We start from the raw sequence: 20,353 nt of genomic DNA on the forward strand, positions 1-20,353 counted from the left end.
GGGGGCAGCAGACTTTTGAAAGTCTGAGTGCTTCCTGAGCTCATTTTCGTCTCTGTTTGCTGTGAAGCCCTTAGGAGGAAGCTGCCCAGGCTGCCTACTTTGCTAAGGTGCCGTTGTGCGCTCACGGCTTTTGCTTCCCAACTTTGGTCTCAGACTGTCATTTGAGTTCTTATATTTGATTTCCCTCTCCTGACAAGTATGTGGAAAACCACAAACCCGGTTTTTCCCTGTCTTTCTTCTTCTCTCTCTGGCTGCGGACATATTTTTATTGCAGACCAGAAGTAAATACCAGTTATGTGACTTATCTCCTTGGCACTTCTTGGTACAGGAAATTTCCTGACCTCTGTCTTGTGCGCTTCCTGCTGTAGCCTCCAGGATGTGGATACGTTTCTACAAAAGTGACGCAAACAGTGCTCACAGGACCTGGGACTCCGGGAGCAGCAGCAGTCTAGATATGCATGATTTGAGATGACCGAGCTACTTCTCTGACACATGTGTGGGCTGGTGGCTTCAGTTACACTCCACTGTGAGTGTGATGGAACTTCTCAGTTGAGAATGCTGTCCCTGCCAGGCATATAAAACATACATTTTACATAGGGAGATATCCAGCTGCTTATTAGGCTCGTTTTTTGATAAGCTGCCTCTTACTCTTTGTTGCAGGGGTTAAGTGGCCAAGACAGACAGGTGGAATTAGGCCTTGATGTGGAGGCTTAATTTTCTTCTCAATACCTGACCCTTCATAATGAGGCAGCTTGTGGAAGTGTGATGTTTGTTCATTTCCTCACAGGTGAATGTTGTTGCTCTGTCCTCTGTTAACTTTCTTGGATCTTTGTGATTTGTAAAGAATTTCAGTTATTTTTGCACACTATGAACAGGATACTAGTGATGAGAATGGCTCATATATAATTAAAAATTATATAACTCTGTATTATATAAATTGTACATATATTAAATTATATCTCTTTCTAAAGAGTAATTGTGGTGGTTCATAATGAAAGATACTTGCAATGAGGTTGTTAAAAAGAAATTGAAAACCAAAGTCATGGAAAAGAATAGATACCATGTACTGTTGAAAGTAAGGTTATCTGTTCACTGTGATTGGGAACTGAGTTGGATCTTGAGTTTCCTATTTTCTTAGGTAAAAAGATAAATATAGAGTCACATCACTTTTTTGTTTTATAGGAGTGTAAGTATGTGTGTGTATATTATATAGATACAGTTAAACATTAAGAAAATTAATGTATACTAATTGTGGAAAATATATAAAGCTCAGAGGTGTATAGAAAAGAGAGTCCTCTATATTTTTACCACAGTTAAGATTTTGAGGGGTGCCTGGGTGGCTCCGTTGGTTGGGCTACCGACTTCGGCTCAGGTCATGATCTCACAGTTCGTGAGTTTGAGCCCTGTGTCGGGCTCTGTGCTGACAGCTCAGAGCCTGGAACCTGCTTGGGATTCTGTGTCTGCCCTCTCTCTAGCCCTCCCCTGCTCACGCTCTGTGTCTGTCTCTCAATAGTAAATAAACGTTAACAAAATTAAAAAAAAAAAAAAAAGATTTTGATATTTTTCTCAACAGCATTTTCCCTCATAGTTACCCATTGTAAAAGAGATTTTAAATCCAGCTTGTAAAGTATTCCTTGTAATTGAACGCTGAAAGATTATTTTTTCCCCCTGAAATTGGATGTGATAGTTTCATGGTTAAGTTTTCATGAAGCAGTTTCAGTAGTCTGATGAATTCCTTTATTATCTGCTTAGAGGAGCTGTAAAATAGTATGAAAACCTGCTAGAAAACTGCATTGTGCCCTTACAGGCAGGGTTTAAGACTAGTTTTTCAAAACAGGAACTTATAGGGTACACTGAATGATTTAATGGAAATTGTCTTAGGTAGTGACTTTAGAGACTGTGTGAGAGAGACTGAGAATCCGATACTGTTTGTGATCTTCACATACCGATTTTTCTTATCAATTGGATAAAAACTGAAGACAGAAGGATAGCCAGTTCAGAGAGGGTGATCTGGTAAGATTTTGTTCTACACTCTTCCCCCCAGATACCAGGCTACTTAGCTGGAGATAGTGGCTTAGTTATGAGCTCCTTGATTTTCATCCCATTTCTGTGGGGATAGGACAAACAATGCATCTCACAGATAAGGATTGCCTTTTTGAGAATGTATGTAGATACTGTGGCAACTAATTAAATGTACTTGAATTCAAAACCATTATTGTAGTCATAGTTGCTTTTTATCCTTTTTTTCCTCTTTCATCATCTAAAGAACAAGTACTTTGACAAAATGATAAAAACCACCATCTCAGACTGAATTCTCTGAATGATCACTTCATTTAGTTAAGCCTTGTTTGTTTGTTGTTCTGGCAAGCAGGTGAGTAGGTGGCCCAAGGTGTTAGACTTTTAGTAGGGTTTGTTGTGTATTTTCTCTTTTAGCTATTTTTTGTCCTTGGTATTTATTTATTTGTATTTTTTGTGGGGGGAGAGAGATAGAGAGTGAGCAGGGGAGGGGTAGAGAGAGAGAAGGAGATAGAGAATCCCAAGCAGGCTCCTGGCTGTCAGTGCAAAGCCCATTGTGGGGCTCAAACTCACAAACCACGAGACCATGACCTGAGCTGAAATCAAGAGTCAGATGCTTAACAGGTGCCCCTGTTCTTGGTATATTTTTATGGAGTGATCACAGATTGAGTACCAAGCCTGTGCTGGGCCTTGTACTGGGTGCTGTTAAAACAGACAAGGAACTTACTAACTAGTTGGGAGAGACTGAAGGTAAGTAAATGCAACAGAATGAGGTGGCTGCTAAGGCAGAAGTATGTATTAGAAACCTTACAGACACAAGGAGATGGGTGGAGAAAGATGGCAGCCAGGATGTTGGGGAAAAGGTGAGAGAAGTAGGGTGTTAGAAGCAGAGGCTCAGTACGAACAAAGGTGTGTTTGTCTGATGGGCTCTAGGAACCCTGGACTATTCCAGGTTCTGGAAGCCGCAAGGAATTTAGTGTGATAGGACCTTGGGTGGGACAGCGGGGGTTGGAGGTAGGGGTGGGTGTGGGGGGGTGTAGTGATAAGGACCTGATAAGTAGGTTGGAATTGGTCTTAAAGGCCTCAGGTAGCACCTGAGGGAGGGTTCCTAACTGTGCTCTGATACCAACAGAGTAGATAGTAGGGTTGATACTCTGTTGTGAAATTTGAGGAGCCAAAGTAGTGTTTTTCCTGCTAGAAGGCTGCCTCCTACCCCTAGCCTGCCCCCCCGTCTCCTGGATGGAGGTAAACCCTATTGCAGTTGCCAGTTTTTGTTTGTTTTTCTCAGAAGTCACATAATTACTTAGACAAGAGCTATGTTGTTGGCACATTCCGTTTTCAGGTCTTCTAGATCTTGCTGATTTTTTTAAAGTAGGCTCCACATGCAGTGTGGGACTTGAACTCATGACCCTGAGATTAAAAGTCGAATGCTCTACTGACTGAGCCAACGAGGTACCCCTCGATCTTGCTAATTTTATGTCTATTCTAGTGACAACTGAGAGAGGTGCTTTGAAGTCTCCAACTATAATTGTAGATTTGTGTATTTCTCTTTTTAGATATATATCACTTTATGTATTTTGAAACTTTGTTGTTGGAGGAAATATATATTTAGAATTGTCTTCTTGATTAATTGACTTCTTTATCCCTAGCAGTATTTCTTATTCTGAAGTTTATTTTATATAATGGTACTATAGCTACTCCATCTTTCTTTTGATTAGTGTTTGCATGGTTTATTTTTTTCCTGTCGTTTTACCTATAGTTTACTTATGTCTTTATATTTAAAGCAGGTTTCTTGTAGACTACATGTTGGGTTTTGCATTTTTATTTGTCAGTATCTGTTTTTTAGTTGGTATGTTTAGATCATTTATATTTCATGTTATTATTGAGATGGTTGGATTAAAATCTTCCTTCTTGCTACTTGTCTTCTGCTTCTATTAGTTCCATATGTCTTTTTTTCTGCTTTCTTAAAAAATGTCTATTATTTAAGTATAGTTGACATACAACATTATGTTAGTTGCACAACATGGTGATTCCACGATTCAATGCATGCTCACCACGATAAGTGTGGTTACCATTTGTCACCATACACCATTACTACAATATTAACTATATTCTCTATGCTGTATTTTTCATCTGCGTCTTATTTATTTTATTATTTTTAAGTTTATTTATTTATTTTGAGGGGGGGGGAAGTAGGGAGAGAGAGAATCCCAACCAGGCCCCACACTGTCAGTGCAGATCTTGTGAAATGATGACCTAAGCTGAAATCAAGAGTTGGGTGCTTAACTGACTGAGCCACCCAAGCATCCCTGGAAGTTGGTGCATCTTAATCCCCTTCACTTGTTTTGCTTATCCCCTCACTTCCCTCCCCTCTGGCAACCACCAGTTTGATTTCTGTAGTTATGAGTCCCTTTCTTTGTTGTTGTTTGTTTTGTTTTTTAGGTAAGTGTGATATGACATTTATTTTTCTCTGACCTAGTTCACTTACTTTTGGTTTGTGTATTTTTTATGTTTTATTTCCACTGTTGGCTTGTTATTTACACCCCTTCTTTTAATCTTTTTAGTTTAGTTTTGTTTTTAATATTTACCTATTTTGAAGGAGAGAATGCATGTGGGGGAGAAGTAGAGAGAGAGGAGAGAGAGAATCCCAAGCAGGTTCTGGTGCTGTCAAACCAGAGCCCAAAACAGACCTCAAACTCACAAACTGTGACATTATGACCTGAGCTGAAATCAAGAGTCGGATGCTTACCCAACTGAGCCACCTAGGTGCCCCTTTAGTTTAGTTTTTTTTTTAAGTAATGTTACATTATTTCACATACGAGAACCTTACAACAGTATAATTTCCAATTCTTTGTTGTCTTTGTGCTGTCATTGTCATACATTTCACTTTCATATATGCTATAAATCCACAATTCACTGCTAGTGAATTTTTACTTGAGGCAGTCAGCTATATTCTACAGCAATTAAATGGCCCCCCAAAAGAGTTTTTTTTTCAAAAAGTATTTTTTTTTATATTTACCATAGACCATTTGATACTGTTCTAGGTTTTTACTTTTTTTCCCGTTTTGACTTTTGTGGTTTTCATCTCTCTGCTGAAATTTCACCTGTTTATGTATGCTGCCCAACTTTTCCATTAGAGCATTTAATGTATTAATCATAGTTATTTTGTATTTTATATTTTTATGTTTTGAGAGAGAGGGAGAGTATGCACGCACACGAGCAGGGGAGGGGCAGAGGGAGAGAGTATCTTTTATTTTAAGTTTATTTTTTATTTTTTTGACAGAGAAAGAGAGTACACTCACAAGCCCTCATAAGCAGGGGAGGGACAGAGACCGATGTGGGGCTCGAACTCACAAACTGTTAGATCATGACCCTAGCCAAGATCAAGAGTCGGATGTTTAACGGACTGCGCGCCTAGGCACCCCAAGGGAGAGAGAGAATCTTAAGCAGGCCCCATGCCCCGCGTGGAGCCCGAGGAGGGCCTCAATCTCTTGACTGTGAGATATGACCAGAGCCTTAGATGCTTAAAAGACTGAGCCATCCAGGGGCCCCAATCATAGTTAGTTAGTTAGTCAGTTAGTTATTTTCAGGAGCAGAATTCGGTGATTCATCACTTTCATACAACACCTAGTGCTCATCATAACGCGTGCCCTCCTAATACCCATCATCCGTCTAGCCCATCTCCTACCCCCTTCCCTCCATCAATCCTGAGTTGGGTTTGGGTTTTGTTGTTCTTGTGGTTACCTTAGGTGCACACATGGCTTCAAATTCCTCTGGTGTTTCCTTGCGCTTAGCATTGGTTTGCTGGAGGGAGGGTTTTTTCTTCAATGTTTATGCTTTGCCCTCAGCTTTAGGTCTTTTTGTTGTTGTTGTTGCTGGTTGCTTTTGTTGTTGTTGTTGCTGGTGGTGGGGAGCAGGGATTCTCTGTTGTCTTGGTTCAGCCTCAGTCTTAGGCAGGCCCTGTTTTTCTGGATCTGAGTGGGGGGAGAAAAGGGAGGGGTGTGGATCTTTTTGGTGATCCTGCTCTTGGCCCAGAGGTAGGCTATCATTAATGGTCTGGATCAGAATGTCCTGCCTTCCCCCAGGAATAAAGGGTTGTTTTATTTTTCTTTCACCCTGCCCTAGCTGCCTTGGGAGTGGCAGAGTTTTGCCACTCTTTCCCCAGCAGTGTTAAGATTTTTATTCTAGGGGTGCCTGGGTGGCTCAGTCGGTTGGGCGCCCGACTTCAGCTCAGGTCATGATCTCTGTCTGTGAGTTCAAGCCCCACGTCGGGCTCTGTGCTGATAGCTCAGAGCCTGGAGCCTGTTTCAGATTCTGTGTCTCCCTCTCTCTGACCCTCCTCCGTTCATGCTCTGTCTCTCTCTGTCTCAAAAATAAATAAACGTTAAAAAAAAAAAATTTATTCTAGAGAGGGCACCTGGTGGACCTTTGTATTTTTCCTGGAATAGTGATTTCTTTCCTTCTCCAGACTAGCACTACGGAGAGGCTCTCTCTGGCCTCCTGCCTAGAATTTTTTATGAGCATCCAATCCACAGAGATCTGTGGAGAAAAAACGTCTAAGTGTCTATGCTCTTGCTAACCCACACTAGACCTTTATTATTGTTTTTTTTTTTTTAAGTTTTATTTATTTATTTTGAGACACAGAGAGAGAGAGCAAGCAGGGAGGGACAGAGAAAGAGAGGGAGAGAGAGAATTCCAGGCAGGCTCAGTACTGTCAGTGCAGGTGGGACTTGAACTCCCAAACTGTGAGATCATGACCTGAGCCAAAATACTGAGTCAGACACTTAACCGACTGAGCCACCCATGTGCCCCTAACCCATGCTAGACCTTTAGTAATTCATTAAAAATTATACCTGAATTCTACTTACCTGCCTGTATATTGGTCCCACCATTCTCCCTCTGCCACAGACCAGCCAGACCTTACATCTCTCCGTGGAGGTGCCTTTTTTTCCTTAAATTTCAGTCCACTTGGTTGCCCTGTAACCTTAGCTCTCTGATGGCTTCAAGAAAAGTCACAGCTTTTGATGTAAGAAACAAAGCTGAGGAACTGTAGATAAAATTAAATATATAACCCACTGCCCACTGACTGATATTTGAGATAGGCAGAGTATGATATTCTTTCAGGAACTCCCAACTATCTTAATGTTTATACTTTGCTAGAGGGAAAAACAACCTTAGCTTGACAATACCTAGGCCCCTAGGATCCTGTGTGTCTTTAGCATATGAAAGTCTGTTTGGAAACCTCCAGGTACCTTTTACCTTCCCCAACTCCCAAGTATAAGATTGGTTCCTCCGCACAACCCCAGTGCAGCTCTTTCTGTCCACAGGTCCTGTCCCTGTGCTTTAATGAAACTACCTTTTTTGTACTGAAGACATACCAAGAATTCTTTCTTAGCCGTCATCTCCAAACCCCAACACTCCAAATCATATCAGTTATGTAGATTATTTGGCTTTTTCTTGTCGTTGGAGTGGGAGTGATGCTTTCCCTATCTTTCTACATCTTAAATCTAATTTGTGATTAAATATATATTTGGTCTTCATCAACTGTTTCTAGACACAGCTCCTATAATTTCCTATATAAGAGCCATAGGGGCTTTTTGTTGTAATATTTGTGTTTGTTCTCAATTCCTGAAATAGTTCAAGGGCAATAAAGGTGAAATGGATGTCTTTTGTTATTTATATAACAATCCCCTTTCAACCATACCTCTGAGTTTATGTTAATGAAGTGATTTTTGGAAAACATCTTGATCTCCTAAGGATGGAGGTTGGTTGCTAGAGGAACCAGACCTGTGATTAGGAGATTGGTAATTTAGGTTCAGTCTGACCTCTGGGGAGGGGAGAGGGGCTGGAGATTGAGTCAATCTCTAATGGCCAATGATTTTCATCAATCATGCCTTTGTAATGAAGCCTCCTTAAAAATCCCATAAGGAGAGAGTTTGGAGAGCTCCCAGGTTGGTGAACAGGTGGAGGTGCTGGGTGAGTAGCGGCTTGCTCAGAGAGAGCATGGAAAGTCCACACCCCTTTCCATATACCTTGCCCTAAGCATCTTTTCCATCTGGCTCTTCCTGAGTTATATCCTTTTTATTTTTTTCTTATTTTTTTTAATGTTTATTTGTTTTTGAGGGAGAGAGAGAGACAGAGCATGATGGGAAGGGGGCAGAGAGAGAGGGAGACACAGAATCTGAAGCAGGCTTCAGGCTCTGAGCTGACAGCACAGAGCCCTACCTGGGGCTGGAACTCACAAGCTGTGAGATCATGACCTGACTGAGCCACTCAGGTGCCCCCCCCCTGAATTATATCTTTTTTTAATAAACTGGTAATCTAGTAAGTAAACTGTTTTTCTGTGAGCCACTCGAACAAATTAATTGAACCCAAGGAGGGGGCAGTGGGACCCTTCAATTTATAGCCAGGCATATTGGAAGCCCTGGTAACAACCTGAACCTGCATTTGGCATCGGAAGAGGGGAAAGTTTTGTGGGACCGAGCTCTTAACCTGTGAGATCTCCAGGTGGATAGTGTCAGGAGTAAGTTAAGTGTTGCAAAATTGCTTGTTGTGTGGAAAACCATACATCTGGTGTCAGAAGTCCAAACAAGAATGTGTGGGAGCCCCAGCCTCCTCCCGCCAGCTAGCTAGGGTTTGATGGAATAGGGGAGAGGCTGGAATGGGTACTGGGACCAGGGACCAGGTTTCTCTGCTTGCCCTGGGTTGAATTGGGTGGGAAAAGGCAATCTAGATCTCTCTGCACCTGACTCATGGGAGAATATAAGCTCCTCTGCTATTTTCAAGTTTGTTTTCATGGTTGCTTTGGCTCAGCTGACAGACACGTGAAAACAAGTATGTTCCCACGTGTCTGTGCCTGCAGAGGGAAACCTGCATGGCTTGGTGCCAGGAGTGAAAGGAAGAGTGGTGCTGCCTTAAAGCCAGTTCTCATCTAAGCGGAGGTAGGCTGGCTCCACTCTGGGAGTGAGAGAAGGCTTATCAGTGCCCAGAGGAGTTTTTTTCACTTCGCCTCCAATCCAGACTCTGGAAGGGGACCGGAACAGGTAAGGCAGGAGTTTTGGATGGAGCTGTGGAGACTGGAGTTTTCCCTGAGAACTACTTACTCTTGAGTGGCTGTGGTTCCCTTACTCTGAGCTCCATGAGGTAAGGTTCTGGCATCTCCATCTTTGTTAAGTAGATGAGAGGCTTCTGGGAAGATGATGTACTGATCTCATTCTTATCCCTGGAAATTATCTCTGTGACCTTAAAAGACTGACTCCTGGGTGGGAATCAAACGGCTTACAGGATTCCTTTATCCAGAACATGAGGGGGGAGTAAATAGGTGATCTGAATTCCTGATTCCTGGGGCATAGGAAGGTTCTTGTCTTCCTCTGACAGATTCTGGGTTCTTTATATGAAGATTGGTGTGGAGTCTAATTTTCCTGAGGTTTCTGGACTGGCCCAACTCTAAACCAAAAGTAGTAGTGTGTGTGCCATCTCCATATAGGATGCCTTCCGATGCCAGGTCTGTGGATAAGAAAAGTCATGTAGCTCCGATTGAGTGTCAGAATTCCTGGGTCCTATTCTGGGAGAATCTCTTTGCAACCCAGATGGTAGTGAGAGGCACATGCTGAGAAGGAAAACAAATAAACAGATAGCAGTTGAGCCCCAGGTTAGGGTGCCCTCTGTGTGTTCTTTCTCCATCTGGTCTTGTTGTCTCTTTTTCTGGGCACTTTAGAAAAAGAGATGTGTTGAACGGGGAAAGCAGCAATGAGGGAAGTAAGGTGGAAGTGGTGGACTTAGCAACACACAGGTGTGTATTTTCATGAAGATCCTCTCCTTGGTCTAGTCTTTGTAATGGCCCTGGTCTTAGCATCTTCCTAGTCCTTCTCACCACCTGCTCATATTCTTTCGTATTTTTTGCTGGCCTGAGAGTAGCTACAGACTTCTCTGCATGTGGCTAGATACTGCAGGAGTTCCTGTTTATGTTTGGATGGAGGTGAGTGGGTTTGGGCAGTGAGGGACCTATCAGGCTGGCTAGGGCTATGTACCTGGTGCTGGGAGTTGGGTCTCTGCAGGTCAGGTTTGCAGCTTGTTGTTGTTGTTGTTGTTTTTAAGTTTATTTATTTATTTTGAGAGAGAAAGAAAGAGAGAATCCGAGGCAGGCTCTGCACTGTCAGCACAGAGCCCCAGAGCCCAATTGGTGCTTGAACTGATGAACCGTGGATCATGACCTGAGCCGAAATCAGTTGCTAGATGCTTAACTGACTGAGCCACCCAGGCACCCCTGGTTTGCAGGTTTTAAACTGACCAAACTAGACTCTGTAGCTCAGGGGTTAGAGCACTGGTCTCATAAACTAACCAGACTAAAACGTATACCTTAGGGAGAATCCGTGCTATGGCTAGGCCTAATGCCAACCTAATGGCTGGGTGTCAAGCCAGGTACCTCTTGTTGGAAGTTGCCATCACCTGAACCCTGTCATTGTCATCTTTCTTGGGAGCACTAGATGTCTGCCTACCTCCATTTATTTCTCTGTGTCCTGTGGTGGGAACTGATACAAGGTCATTGTATTTAGATCTATGTGCAAGGCATGCCATTCCTACAAAAGAGGTTGGCTTTGCAGTTCTCTAAACCAGAGACTCACCAGCTCCTGCCCTAGACTAATACACTTATATTCTTTGCCAGGCCACAGGAAACATAAGTGTGAAGGAGACATTTGCCATGGAAGCCAGGGAGCTGGAGAGCCCCACGCCAACCTACCATCTCATTCCTGAGGCCAGCCAGCCCAGAGAGAAAGATGTCAGCATGCAACCTCAACGGACCATGGAAACTATGCAGCTAAAAAAGGAGATCTCTCTGTTGAATGGGGTCAGCCTGGTGGTGGGCAACATGATTGGCTCAGGAATCTTTGTTTCACCCAAAGGCGTGCTGGTATACACTGCCTCCTATGGATTGTCACTAGTCATATGGGCCATTGGTGGGCTTTTCTCAGTTGTTGGTGCCCTTTGCTATGCGGAGCTGGGGACTACCATCACCAAGTCTGGGGCCAGCTATGCTTATATTCTAGAAGCTTTTGGGGGCTTCATTGCCTTCATCCGCCTTTGGGCCTCCTTGCTAATTGTTGAGCCCACCAGTCAGGCCATCATTGCCATCACCTTCGCCAACTACATCATCCAGCCCTCGTTCCCCACCTGTGATCCCCCGTACCTGGCCTGCCGTCTCCTCGCTGCTGCTTGCATATGTAAGTCTGGGGTTTAGTGGCAAAGTATGTTTGAGGATGTGGGTTCCTTTAATAATGCTAATGGTACCTCATATTTGAACAGTATATTTTGCTTTATGGGAGGAAGAGAGGCATCTTACCTTTTGAAGAAGTAATTTCACCAAAGCCATTTAACCCTGAGAGATAAGTAAGGGTAAGGGATAGAGATGAGAGAAATTTGAGTCTGTGGCTTTTGGTGCCTCACATTCCTTCAACTCTTGACTGTTACAGAGTTCTGTGCTCCAGTCTATGTGACAGGTTGGTGCATGTCTTATCAGATGTTTTGATTGGAGTCAATAGCACTACTTGTGGCTTAACCCAGAAAAAAAACCTCAGTGCTGAGGACTTTATTTTGCTTCCCAGATTTTTATCTTAATCCAGTTAACAAAAAAGAAAACAAACCAGTTTAGAGGCTGAGAAAAGAGCTTCTCTAGATTGTTGGGGGTGGGGGGTGAGGGGGTCCCAAGGTGTTACCCATCAGGCCCATAGGACTCCTGCTCCCTGCCACTTCCACTCTTTGCAGCCCATTGTGTTTTTTTTTTTTAATTTTTTAAATGTTTATTTTTGAGAGAGAGAGAGACAGAACATGAGCATGGGAGAGGCAGAGAGAGAAGACACAGAATCCTAAACAGGCTCCAGGCTCTGAGCTGTCAGCACAGAGCCCGACACGGGGCTCAAACCCACAAACTGTGAGATCACGACCTGAGCTGAAGTCAGATGCTTGACCGACTGAGCCACCCAGGTGCCCCTCTTTGCAGCCCATTCTAAGCAGCAGGCACCACACCAAAATGGCTTTTTCCCATTGGTGTTTCAGATTTCTTTACACTGACTTTGTAAACAAGCTCTGCTTGTGGCCAGTGACAGGAAGGTGGCTTCTAGCCCATATTTGGGTTTCTGAGGACAGAACCTGAGAGATTCCAGTTCATCCCTCTTTATTTTCCTTTTTCTCTTACGAGGTGGTGAAGAGTGATTCTGCCTAAAGTCACTGAAAAGAAAGAAGATTGCTGTGAATTTACACAGTCTTGTAGAGCTAGTGTTTTAGCTGAGAAGTGGCCCAGAATTCCCTGTGTTCCTTAAGCACTCTGCTGCCAGAAGCACTTAATTATACTCTGTCCTTTCCGTATCTCTGCTTGCAAAAGCTTTGGCAGTGTGTGTAGTTTATCCACAGTGTTAAAAATAGGCTGAGAGTACCTTGGAGTTAGCAATAAAGGATTGTACTGTACACTGGGCCTCCTGACTTTAAGGATTTGTTAAATACAAATGTTAAAGGGAACCCCTCCACATATAGCCCCAGGAAGAGGGAAAGTGGGTACTCAGCTGTATTGTATGTCTGGTAGGGTCTGGCCAGGGGAACTCTGGCCAGACTGAGTTGTCTAGAAAAAGAATAATTTTCTGGGGTGCCTGGGTGGCTCAGTCAGTTAAGCATCTGACTTTGGCTTAAGTCATGATCTCACAGTTCCTGGGTTTGAGCCCCACATCAGGCTGTCTGCTGAGAGAGCCTGCTTCAGGTCCTCTCTCCCTCCTGCCCTCTCTCTGCCCCTTCCCTGCTCTCAGTCTCTCTCAGTTTCAAAAAATAATAATAATTTTCTGATTACAAAATATGTTAGGGGGTGCCTAGGTGGTGGCTCATTTGGTTAAGTATCTGGCTCTTGATTTTGGCTCAGGTCATGATCTCATGGGTTCATGAGATTGAGCCCTGCGTTGGGCTTTGCACTGACAGAGTGGAGCCCGCTTAGGATTCTTTCTCCCTCTCTCTCTGCCCCTCCCCCTCTCTCAAAATAAATAAACATTAAAGAAAAAATAAAATAAAATGTATTCATTAAGGAGAAAATTAACTTGACCACAAATCACCCATAATCTACCACCAAAAGATGAGCACTTTTAATAGTTAAATCATGTCTTCATTTCTTTCTTTTTATAGAATTGGTATCATACTTTGCATATAACTTTATATTCTGCATTTTAAATTTAGTATATCATTTTTTTTTCGTTTTGTGGAATGTTCTTCAAAAGAAACATTTTTTAAAGTAGTGTCTCTTTTACTGTTATTGTTTAGAGGTAATATGTAATGTTACAAGCACTTTTAAAATGCAAAAAAATAGAAAAAAGAAAAGAAAAATCACCCATAATTTTAACTCCCAGAGAACTATTGCTGCTATTTGTGTGAAATACCTGTGGTATTTTTTTTTCCCGTGCTTATCTCATTTTTTACAAGTACTTTTGAGATCATACTCTGTGTGGTTTGTATAATACTTTTAAAAATTTAATATTTAATCCCTTTCATGATATATTCTTAGAAAACATGGTTTAGGGACACATAAGTAGGTTCCTGGCAGTGTGGTATAGTGGTTAAGTTCACAGGCTCCCATGCCAGACTGGGATTGATTCCAGCTTTACCAGCTGTTTTTCTAGCTGTTAACCTTAGAGTAGTTAGTTAACTGTTGCTTTGGTCTTCTCATTTGTAAAATGGAAATATCAATTGTACCTACTGAAAAGATGGTTGTGAGGAGTAAATGAATCAATACATGTATAGTACTTCTCTGTGTCTGGCATATAGTAAGTGTTCTGTAATATCATTATAAATAATATTGCTGTGGGAGTCTTTGTATATATAGTTTCAGAGTTTCTGCATCTTTTTTTAGGGTAGAATTATATAAGAGAAATACTTGTGTCTAAAGAAATAAACTGTTTTAAGATTCTTCATGTGTTACCCAATTTTCTTCTAGAAGGTTTTGTGAGTTTGTGCTCTTATCTAAGCAACTGAGAGTGCCTGTGCATTGGTCTCGTGTTGGCCTTAGGGTGAATTCCAAAAATAACCAAGTCAAAGGACACCTCTATATATAATTTTTCATGTGCAAAAGATTTTTATTTGCTAAATCTTTTTTCCTTTATGATTTTCCTCATTGTTTTTGTGCTTAGGAAGCCCATCCCCATATCAGGAACTGCTCTTTTGATTGGAGAAGAGACCTCACTTCTTAGAAGTGCATTCATAGCATCTGTAGCTGCTTTTATTCAAGTGTACTTTTACCCAGAGTACTCAGGATCAGAATTTCTTCAAGCCCCTATCCTAGAAGCCCAGGCTTTTTCACAATGCATGTCTGTAGGCAGGAAATTGTCAGAGACGGGCCGAAGTTATAAAACCATGTCTCATTCTAACTGACAAGACTTTGGAGTTCAGCTTGCTCCTCTTCTTGGAACTTAGGGTGTAGAATCAGGCTGATGCATCATCTAACAAATCTGGAATGTGCTGAAGGGAGTCTCTTTGGGCAGGGGTGGCAGTGAGAGCGACGTGGTCTTAAGAGACAAAAATTTGGAAGAAACCAATTAGGTCATAATTAAGGGGGAAACCCCCAAAATCTGCACTTGTAACTATGGTGAAATTTAGGTGGGATAGGATAATTAAGTTAGTCTAAAATTGAGATATGAGAGGGGTCCACGTTGTTGTTTGGGAGACTGTCTACAGAAATTATAACCATGCCAAGCTAGACAATTAAAGTTCCATTCTAGAAGAAAGGGCCCAGATAGTCTCCATATAACAACTCCAGGTCAGAGCTGCAAGCTGGTGCCCCATGGGCCAGACTTGACCCACAGATATATTTGTTTGGCCTCGTGTTGTAAGCAATTTTGAATTACTTGCCAAAATATGAAAATCAGGACTGGACCTTTCTTTTGAAAAACCAAAAGTTCTGGTAACCTTGGACCCACATTCTTTACTGACACAATCAGCTGCCTTTGAGTAGTGGTTGCTCTCTTTAAAGGAGCACACACTCTTTAGTCTGCTACAGCCCTCCACTCCCTCTTGTTTAATACCCAGACATTCTTACCATTGCTCACTTGTATTACCTACTTGGACCTTGAAGGTGTTACTGATTCAAATCCTGGCTTTATAGCAGCCCCTTACCCTATTCCCAGATTACACTGGCAGAGAGATCCTAGCAACTTTTTTTAAATTGCAGGCTATTTTAGCTACTTACTATCCTAGGGCAGTGGTTCTCAACCGGAGGTGAGTTTTTCCCCCAGGAGGCATTTGGCAAGGTCTGGAGAGATTTTTGGTTGTCACACCTGCTGGGAAGGGGTGCTACTGGCATCTAGTGGGCAGAAGCCAGATCTTATAAAGTACAAGCATCTTATAAAGTATAAGACAGCCTCATACAATTAAGCCTTTTCTAGCCCCAAATGTCAATAGTGCCAAGGTTGAGAAACTCTATTCTAAAGGTGCATTCTACTCATATCTGTGCTGGGAGCTTGGACTCTTCTGTGGTGGGTGGGGCCTCAGGCTGCCAATTGGACTCAGTATGCTTAGAGGCTCTTACTTATGGGACTGTAGGGGAAAATGGCTGTTCTTGAGGTCCATAGGTCCCTTCTCTGGCCAGGTGACCAGCAGTATTCTTGATAACTCAGGTGCCCAGGAGTACTTGATTTGATTGCGATGTTTCTGTCTTAGGTGTTGTCATTCTGTTTATCTTCGTGGGATCCTGCCTGTTGTGTGGGCTCACACGTATCATTGGAGATTATTTGCTGTAAAGATTTCAGTATAGAAGTCATTTAGCATTGACACTGGCATCAAAGCAGAGGCTTGCTCACACTGAGATCCATTTCCCCCACCCTCCACCCCCCATGGTTTGTTTGGCAAGGCCCACAGTGAAGAGCTGGAGGAGAAGGAGCAGGAGCTGGAGGAGATGGGGGAGGGAGACTGCCAAGGGGGAGACGAGTGAAGAAACACCGTATAATTCCTGAATAACTTTCTGTTGTCTCTTGCTGTCTTAGGCACTGGCATGGCCAGGGTTCTGAGAAGGAAGGGTATGCTCCCCTTTTTTGGTCAGTTGTTGCTATGGACAGACAGCTTTCATGTTCTGAAAGTGACAGGCCTCAGAACGACTGGGTCTTTAGCAGTACAAAGACCCTGGAGTCTACCCCTGTATAGAGCATGAATGGTTTGATAATAAGAGTAAATGTGTATATCTGTGTAATTAAAAACAAGGAGGGGGTGCCTGAGTGCCTAAGTTGGTTAAGAGTCTGACTCTTGATCTCAGCTCAGGTCATGATCTCAGGGCTTGTGGGTTTGAGCCCTGCATTGGGCTCAGTGTTTACAGCCTGGAGTCTGCTTGGGATTCTCTCTCTCTCCCTCTCTCTCTTTGCCCCTTCCCGCTTGTTCATGAGCGCACACATATATTCTAAATAAATAAATAAATAAATAAATAAATAAATAAATAAATAAACTTTAAGCAAACAAACAAGGGGGGTTCTTAACAAGGCATATACCTGACATATTCATATGCATCCTGAGAGGTAGCTCCAGATTCCAGGATTTACATTTGGAAGGGTTTACTTCTCCTGGACTGTTGTACATTTTTCTCCTAATATATTTGTAGATGGTCTCTCCCCTGCTTTTTTTCTTCTTCTGCCTTGTAGCTGCTGTTGTTAAGGATTGCACTCCCGTGTCCTTGAGTGCCCCTTAGTAACACCCAGCTTGTTTGTGGGAGGAATTGGAAGGGTTCCTTCCTTTCCCTGTTGCTGTGGGAAAAGGGAGCTGTGACTATCAGCATAACTGGGACTATAGCTGCAGGTTGCCAAGTCATCTCCTCATCAGAAAGAGAATATGAGAGGCACAGTTCTGTTGTAGGGCACATGTATTATCCAGGATGAATTTCGGCTTCAAACAACTGAAAACCGAAAGCAGTATGGCTCAAATATATTGAAGTTTATTTCTCTCACATATTAAAAGTTTATTTCTCTCACAGCATTGTGGGGCTGGTAGGATGACTTTATAGTTTTTCGGGGAGCCAGGTTCCTTCCTTCTGCTTTACTGCTCTGCCATCTTCAGCATGCGACTTCTACCTAGCTGGTGGTCCAAGATGTCTACTCACGCTCTAGCTGTCAAGTCTGCACTGTAGCTGATATGGAGAACAAAGAAAGGCATGTGCTGCCCTTCAAACAGACTTTCTGAGGTTTTATTTATATGAATGTTTGCTTACATCCCTGGGGCAAGAACTTAGTTATCTGGCCATACCTGCCTGCGGAGACAGGCTGGGAAATGTCAACTTTATTTTGGGCGGCCATGACTACGCTAAAATTTCTATTACTAAGGAAAAAATGGAAGAAGAGATACTAAAAGATAACTAGCAGTTTTTGCCACAGAGAGACTTTAGGGATTTGTTTCTGCTTTGGGGTTGGGTATGGATCTGCTAAAGTCCCTAGAGACTGAAGACCCTCACATGGACCCCACACTTGCTGGTACAGGCTTTCCAGCCAGGAAATGAGATCGGGAGAAGAGGGAAGTCTTGGATGTTGTAATTGTGGTAGTTGCGTCTGAGCACCTGGCCTCCAGGCTCAGCTTTGTGCTTAAGCCCTGACAGAATCTATGGTGCTAGATGGGGTTGGGAATTTGGGGAGGCTTGAAGGGGTGGGATCAGATAGTGATATGTTTCTTACTTAATTAAAATCAGGAAAACCTTAAGGGGACTTGGCTTCTGCATGGTAGACTGTTCTTGGAGCTCCCTGTTCTCTGGCAGGGCTGAGAGTATGGTGAAGCAAGTAAGGCTCCGGGGATAGCATTTAAGGATGCACTCACTCTGGGGGTGAGTCCCCCAGACACCTGGGGGTGTCTGGGTGGTCCACTGGTTAAGAGTCCGACTCTTGGTTTCGGCTCAGGTCATGATCTAGCAGTTGGTAAGTATGAGCCCCGCCCTGACGATGCAGAGCCTGCTCAGGATTCTCTCTCTTTCTGCTCCTCCCCTGCTCCTGCTCTCTCTCTTCCCTTCTCTGTCTCAAAAAATAAGTAAATAAACTTAAAAAAAAAAAAAAAAGAAAAAAAGGATGCACTCATTCTGAGGTTCTCCAGTCAATCCTGAAAGTGAGCACCTCCTTAAATTTTGTGTCCCAGACACCCTCCTTACCTCACCCTACTTCTGGCCTTGCTCCCTGGCTACACGTTGTTTTAGATTAAGTATTTTAATTTTTACTGAGGAAGAAGCATTTATGCATGGTAAATAACAGTGTAAAACAGTGTACAGTGGAAAAAGTGTCTCTCCCTCACCAGAGCTTTGGTCTTCTTCCCCAGAGGCAACCACTGTGACCAGGCTCTTTTGTATCTTTCCAGCTGTCATTCAGAAGGGGCTCTGAGGGGATTTCCACGAAGAGCTGCCTTCTTTCACTTATTGGCAGGAGTCATTGAATTGCACTATGTGCAATATTTACTTCTGTGCTGAGAGGATCAAGCCAGGGGGGAGATTTGTAGCAGGATGGAGGGAAGGAGAAGGAACAGGAGTGAGAGGGAGTGCCTGTCAGTGGGGCTGTGGAGTACGTCTTCTTTTCTCCCCCATCTTGCAGCCACATCTTGGTGCTGTAAGGCACAAGCACGGTGAGCACAGCTAGGGCATCGTGAGATAGTCTCTTTCTTTGTGTGTATGTCCGTCTTTTTGTCTGTCACTCTTTTTGTCCCTTTTCTCTGTCTCTCTTGGTCTGTCTCTTATCTCTCTCTCCCCTGTCTTCTGTGTATTTCTGCACCTTTCTCTGTTAGTCTTTTTCTCACAAGCTGCACACCCTCTCACCTCTGCTTCTTTTCATAGTTCTGTTTCCTTCCTCTGCTTTTTTGTGGTTTTTGTTCCTCTGTTACAAGGGCCTGTATGTACCTTCGACTTGCTGTGTCTCCCAACTCTGCTACTGTTAGATAGATTCCATTTCTTGCTGCCCCACTCTGTGTTCTTGGGAAAGACAATTGAATAGGTTCACCTTGGGTGATCAGCTGTGATAGGTGGGGGGGGGGCAATTCCCAAGAAGGGGCCTGGCAGATACCTCAAAATATGCTTACTGTGTTGGATAGGGGTCTGCGGATTACTGGTGGCTATTAACTTGGTAATCCTTGTGCTAGCTGATCTAGGCTTAACCCCCACAGAGAACTTGGATTAGCAGGGCAGGTCCCTGGGAAGACCTGCCAGCAGCATGCATTCCTTTGGCCTTCCCTCCTCTTTGACCATTGCCTTCCTCCATCCCCCGTATGACTAACTAGTGAGCACCTGTATCATTTGCCAGAGTACTGAGTGAAAGGTCTTTAAGGGCTATGGAGGCTGTTTAGCCACCATGTTTATTTCCACAGGCTCTAGGCTCCCTCACATCTGAGTAGAGAAATGTCAACTTTCTGACAATTGCCTCACTCTAGGGAATTGGTGATTAAGTGAAAGTCATCACCATCTTTTTTTTTAATGTTTATTTTTGAGAGAGAGTGTGTGTGGGTGCGTGCAAGTGCAAGTGGGGAGGGGCAGAGAGAGAGAATTTCAACTGGGTCCGCACTGTCAGTGGGGAGCCTGACATGGGGCTTGAACTGATGAACCGCAAAGACCATGACCTGAGCCGAAATCAAGAGTTGGATGCTCAAACGACTGAGCCACCCAGACACTCCAAAGTTCATCAACATCTTGATTCCAACCAGAGTTTATCAGTTCCCCTCTTTGCTTGGCAATAAGCTTAAGAAAACAATATGCTTTTGTTTCCCCCTAATAGTTGTGGTCTTCTATGGGCACATGCCCAAGGGGGAGACCTTCATGAGACAGATGTCCGTATGACCATAGCATCAGTTACTAAGCTGTGCTGTGAAGTGGGAATGCCATAGGGTTCAGGGAGAGAGAGCTCAGTGAGGGACTGCCTGGTATATTTGGGGAAGGTTTTACAGAGGAGGTGGGGATTTAACTAGATCTTGAAAGTGGGAGTTGTTGGCTGTGGCAGGAGGAGGAAGAAAGGACATTTCTTTTAAATGTATATATGGCACCAGTAAGAAGAGAGTCTGGCTGAAGGAGAGAGTGCAAAATGGGTAGGAGTAGGTGGAGGCAGCCTGGAGGATGAACCCAAAAGATTTTGTAATAATGTTTGAGGTTCACATAAAAGTTCTATTGTTGGAGGCTTAGAGCAGTACTTAGCAGTGTCACTGTGGAGCCTCTTGTATTCTGTTCTTGTGTCTTCCTGGTGGGTCAGAGCAGTCCCTGTTTAGCAACAGTAAGGTGCTGGGACACTCTGCATAGGGCCCAGATATCACTGATGTCCACGAAGAGCTGGAACGTAAAGCCAGCAGTGCAGACAGGAGCCTAGAGAATGTCCAAGCAAGC

At 43.3% G+C, this 20,353-nt stretch overlaps 1 protein-coding gene across 3 annotated transcripts in view; it reads left to right on the top strand.

The window, feature by feature from the left end:
- Positions 1-20,353, top strand: part of SLC7A6 (solute carrier family 7 member 6) — a 35,941-nt gene that overhangs the window by 1,359 nt on the left and 14,229 nt on the right. Inside the window, exons 1-2 of one of the 3 annotated variants that reach the window (XM_043600926.1) lie at positions 8,928-9,059; positions 10,682-11,237. In XM_043600926.1, coding sequence (XP_043456861.1) covers positions 10,718-11,237 — 520 coding nt within the window. In that variant the 5' untranslated portion in view covers positions 8,928-9,059; positions 10,682-10,717. Of the gene's footprint in view, positions 1-8,927; positions 9,160-10,681; positions 11,238-20,353 lie in introns of those variants that run through there. The other 2 variants (XM_043600927.1, XM_043600925.1) reach the window with 2 other exon arrangements.

Source organism: Prionailurus bengalensis, chromosome E2, assembly GCF_016509475.1.
Source record: "Prionailurus bengalensis isolate Pbe53 chromosome E2, Fcat_Pben_1.1_paternal_pri, whole genome shotgun sequence".
NCBI classification, from domain to species: Eukaryota; Metazoa; Chordata; class Mammalia; order Carnivora; family Felidae; genus Prionailurus; species Prionailurus bengalensis.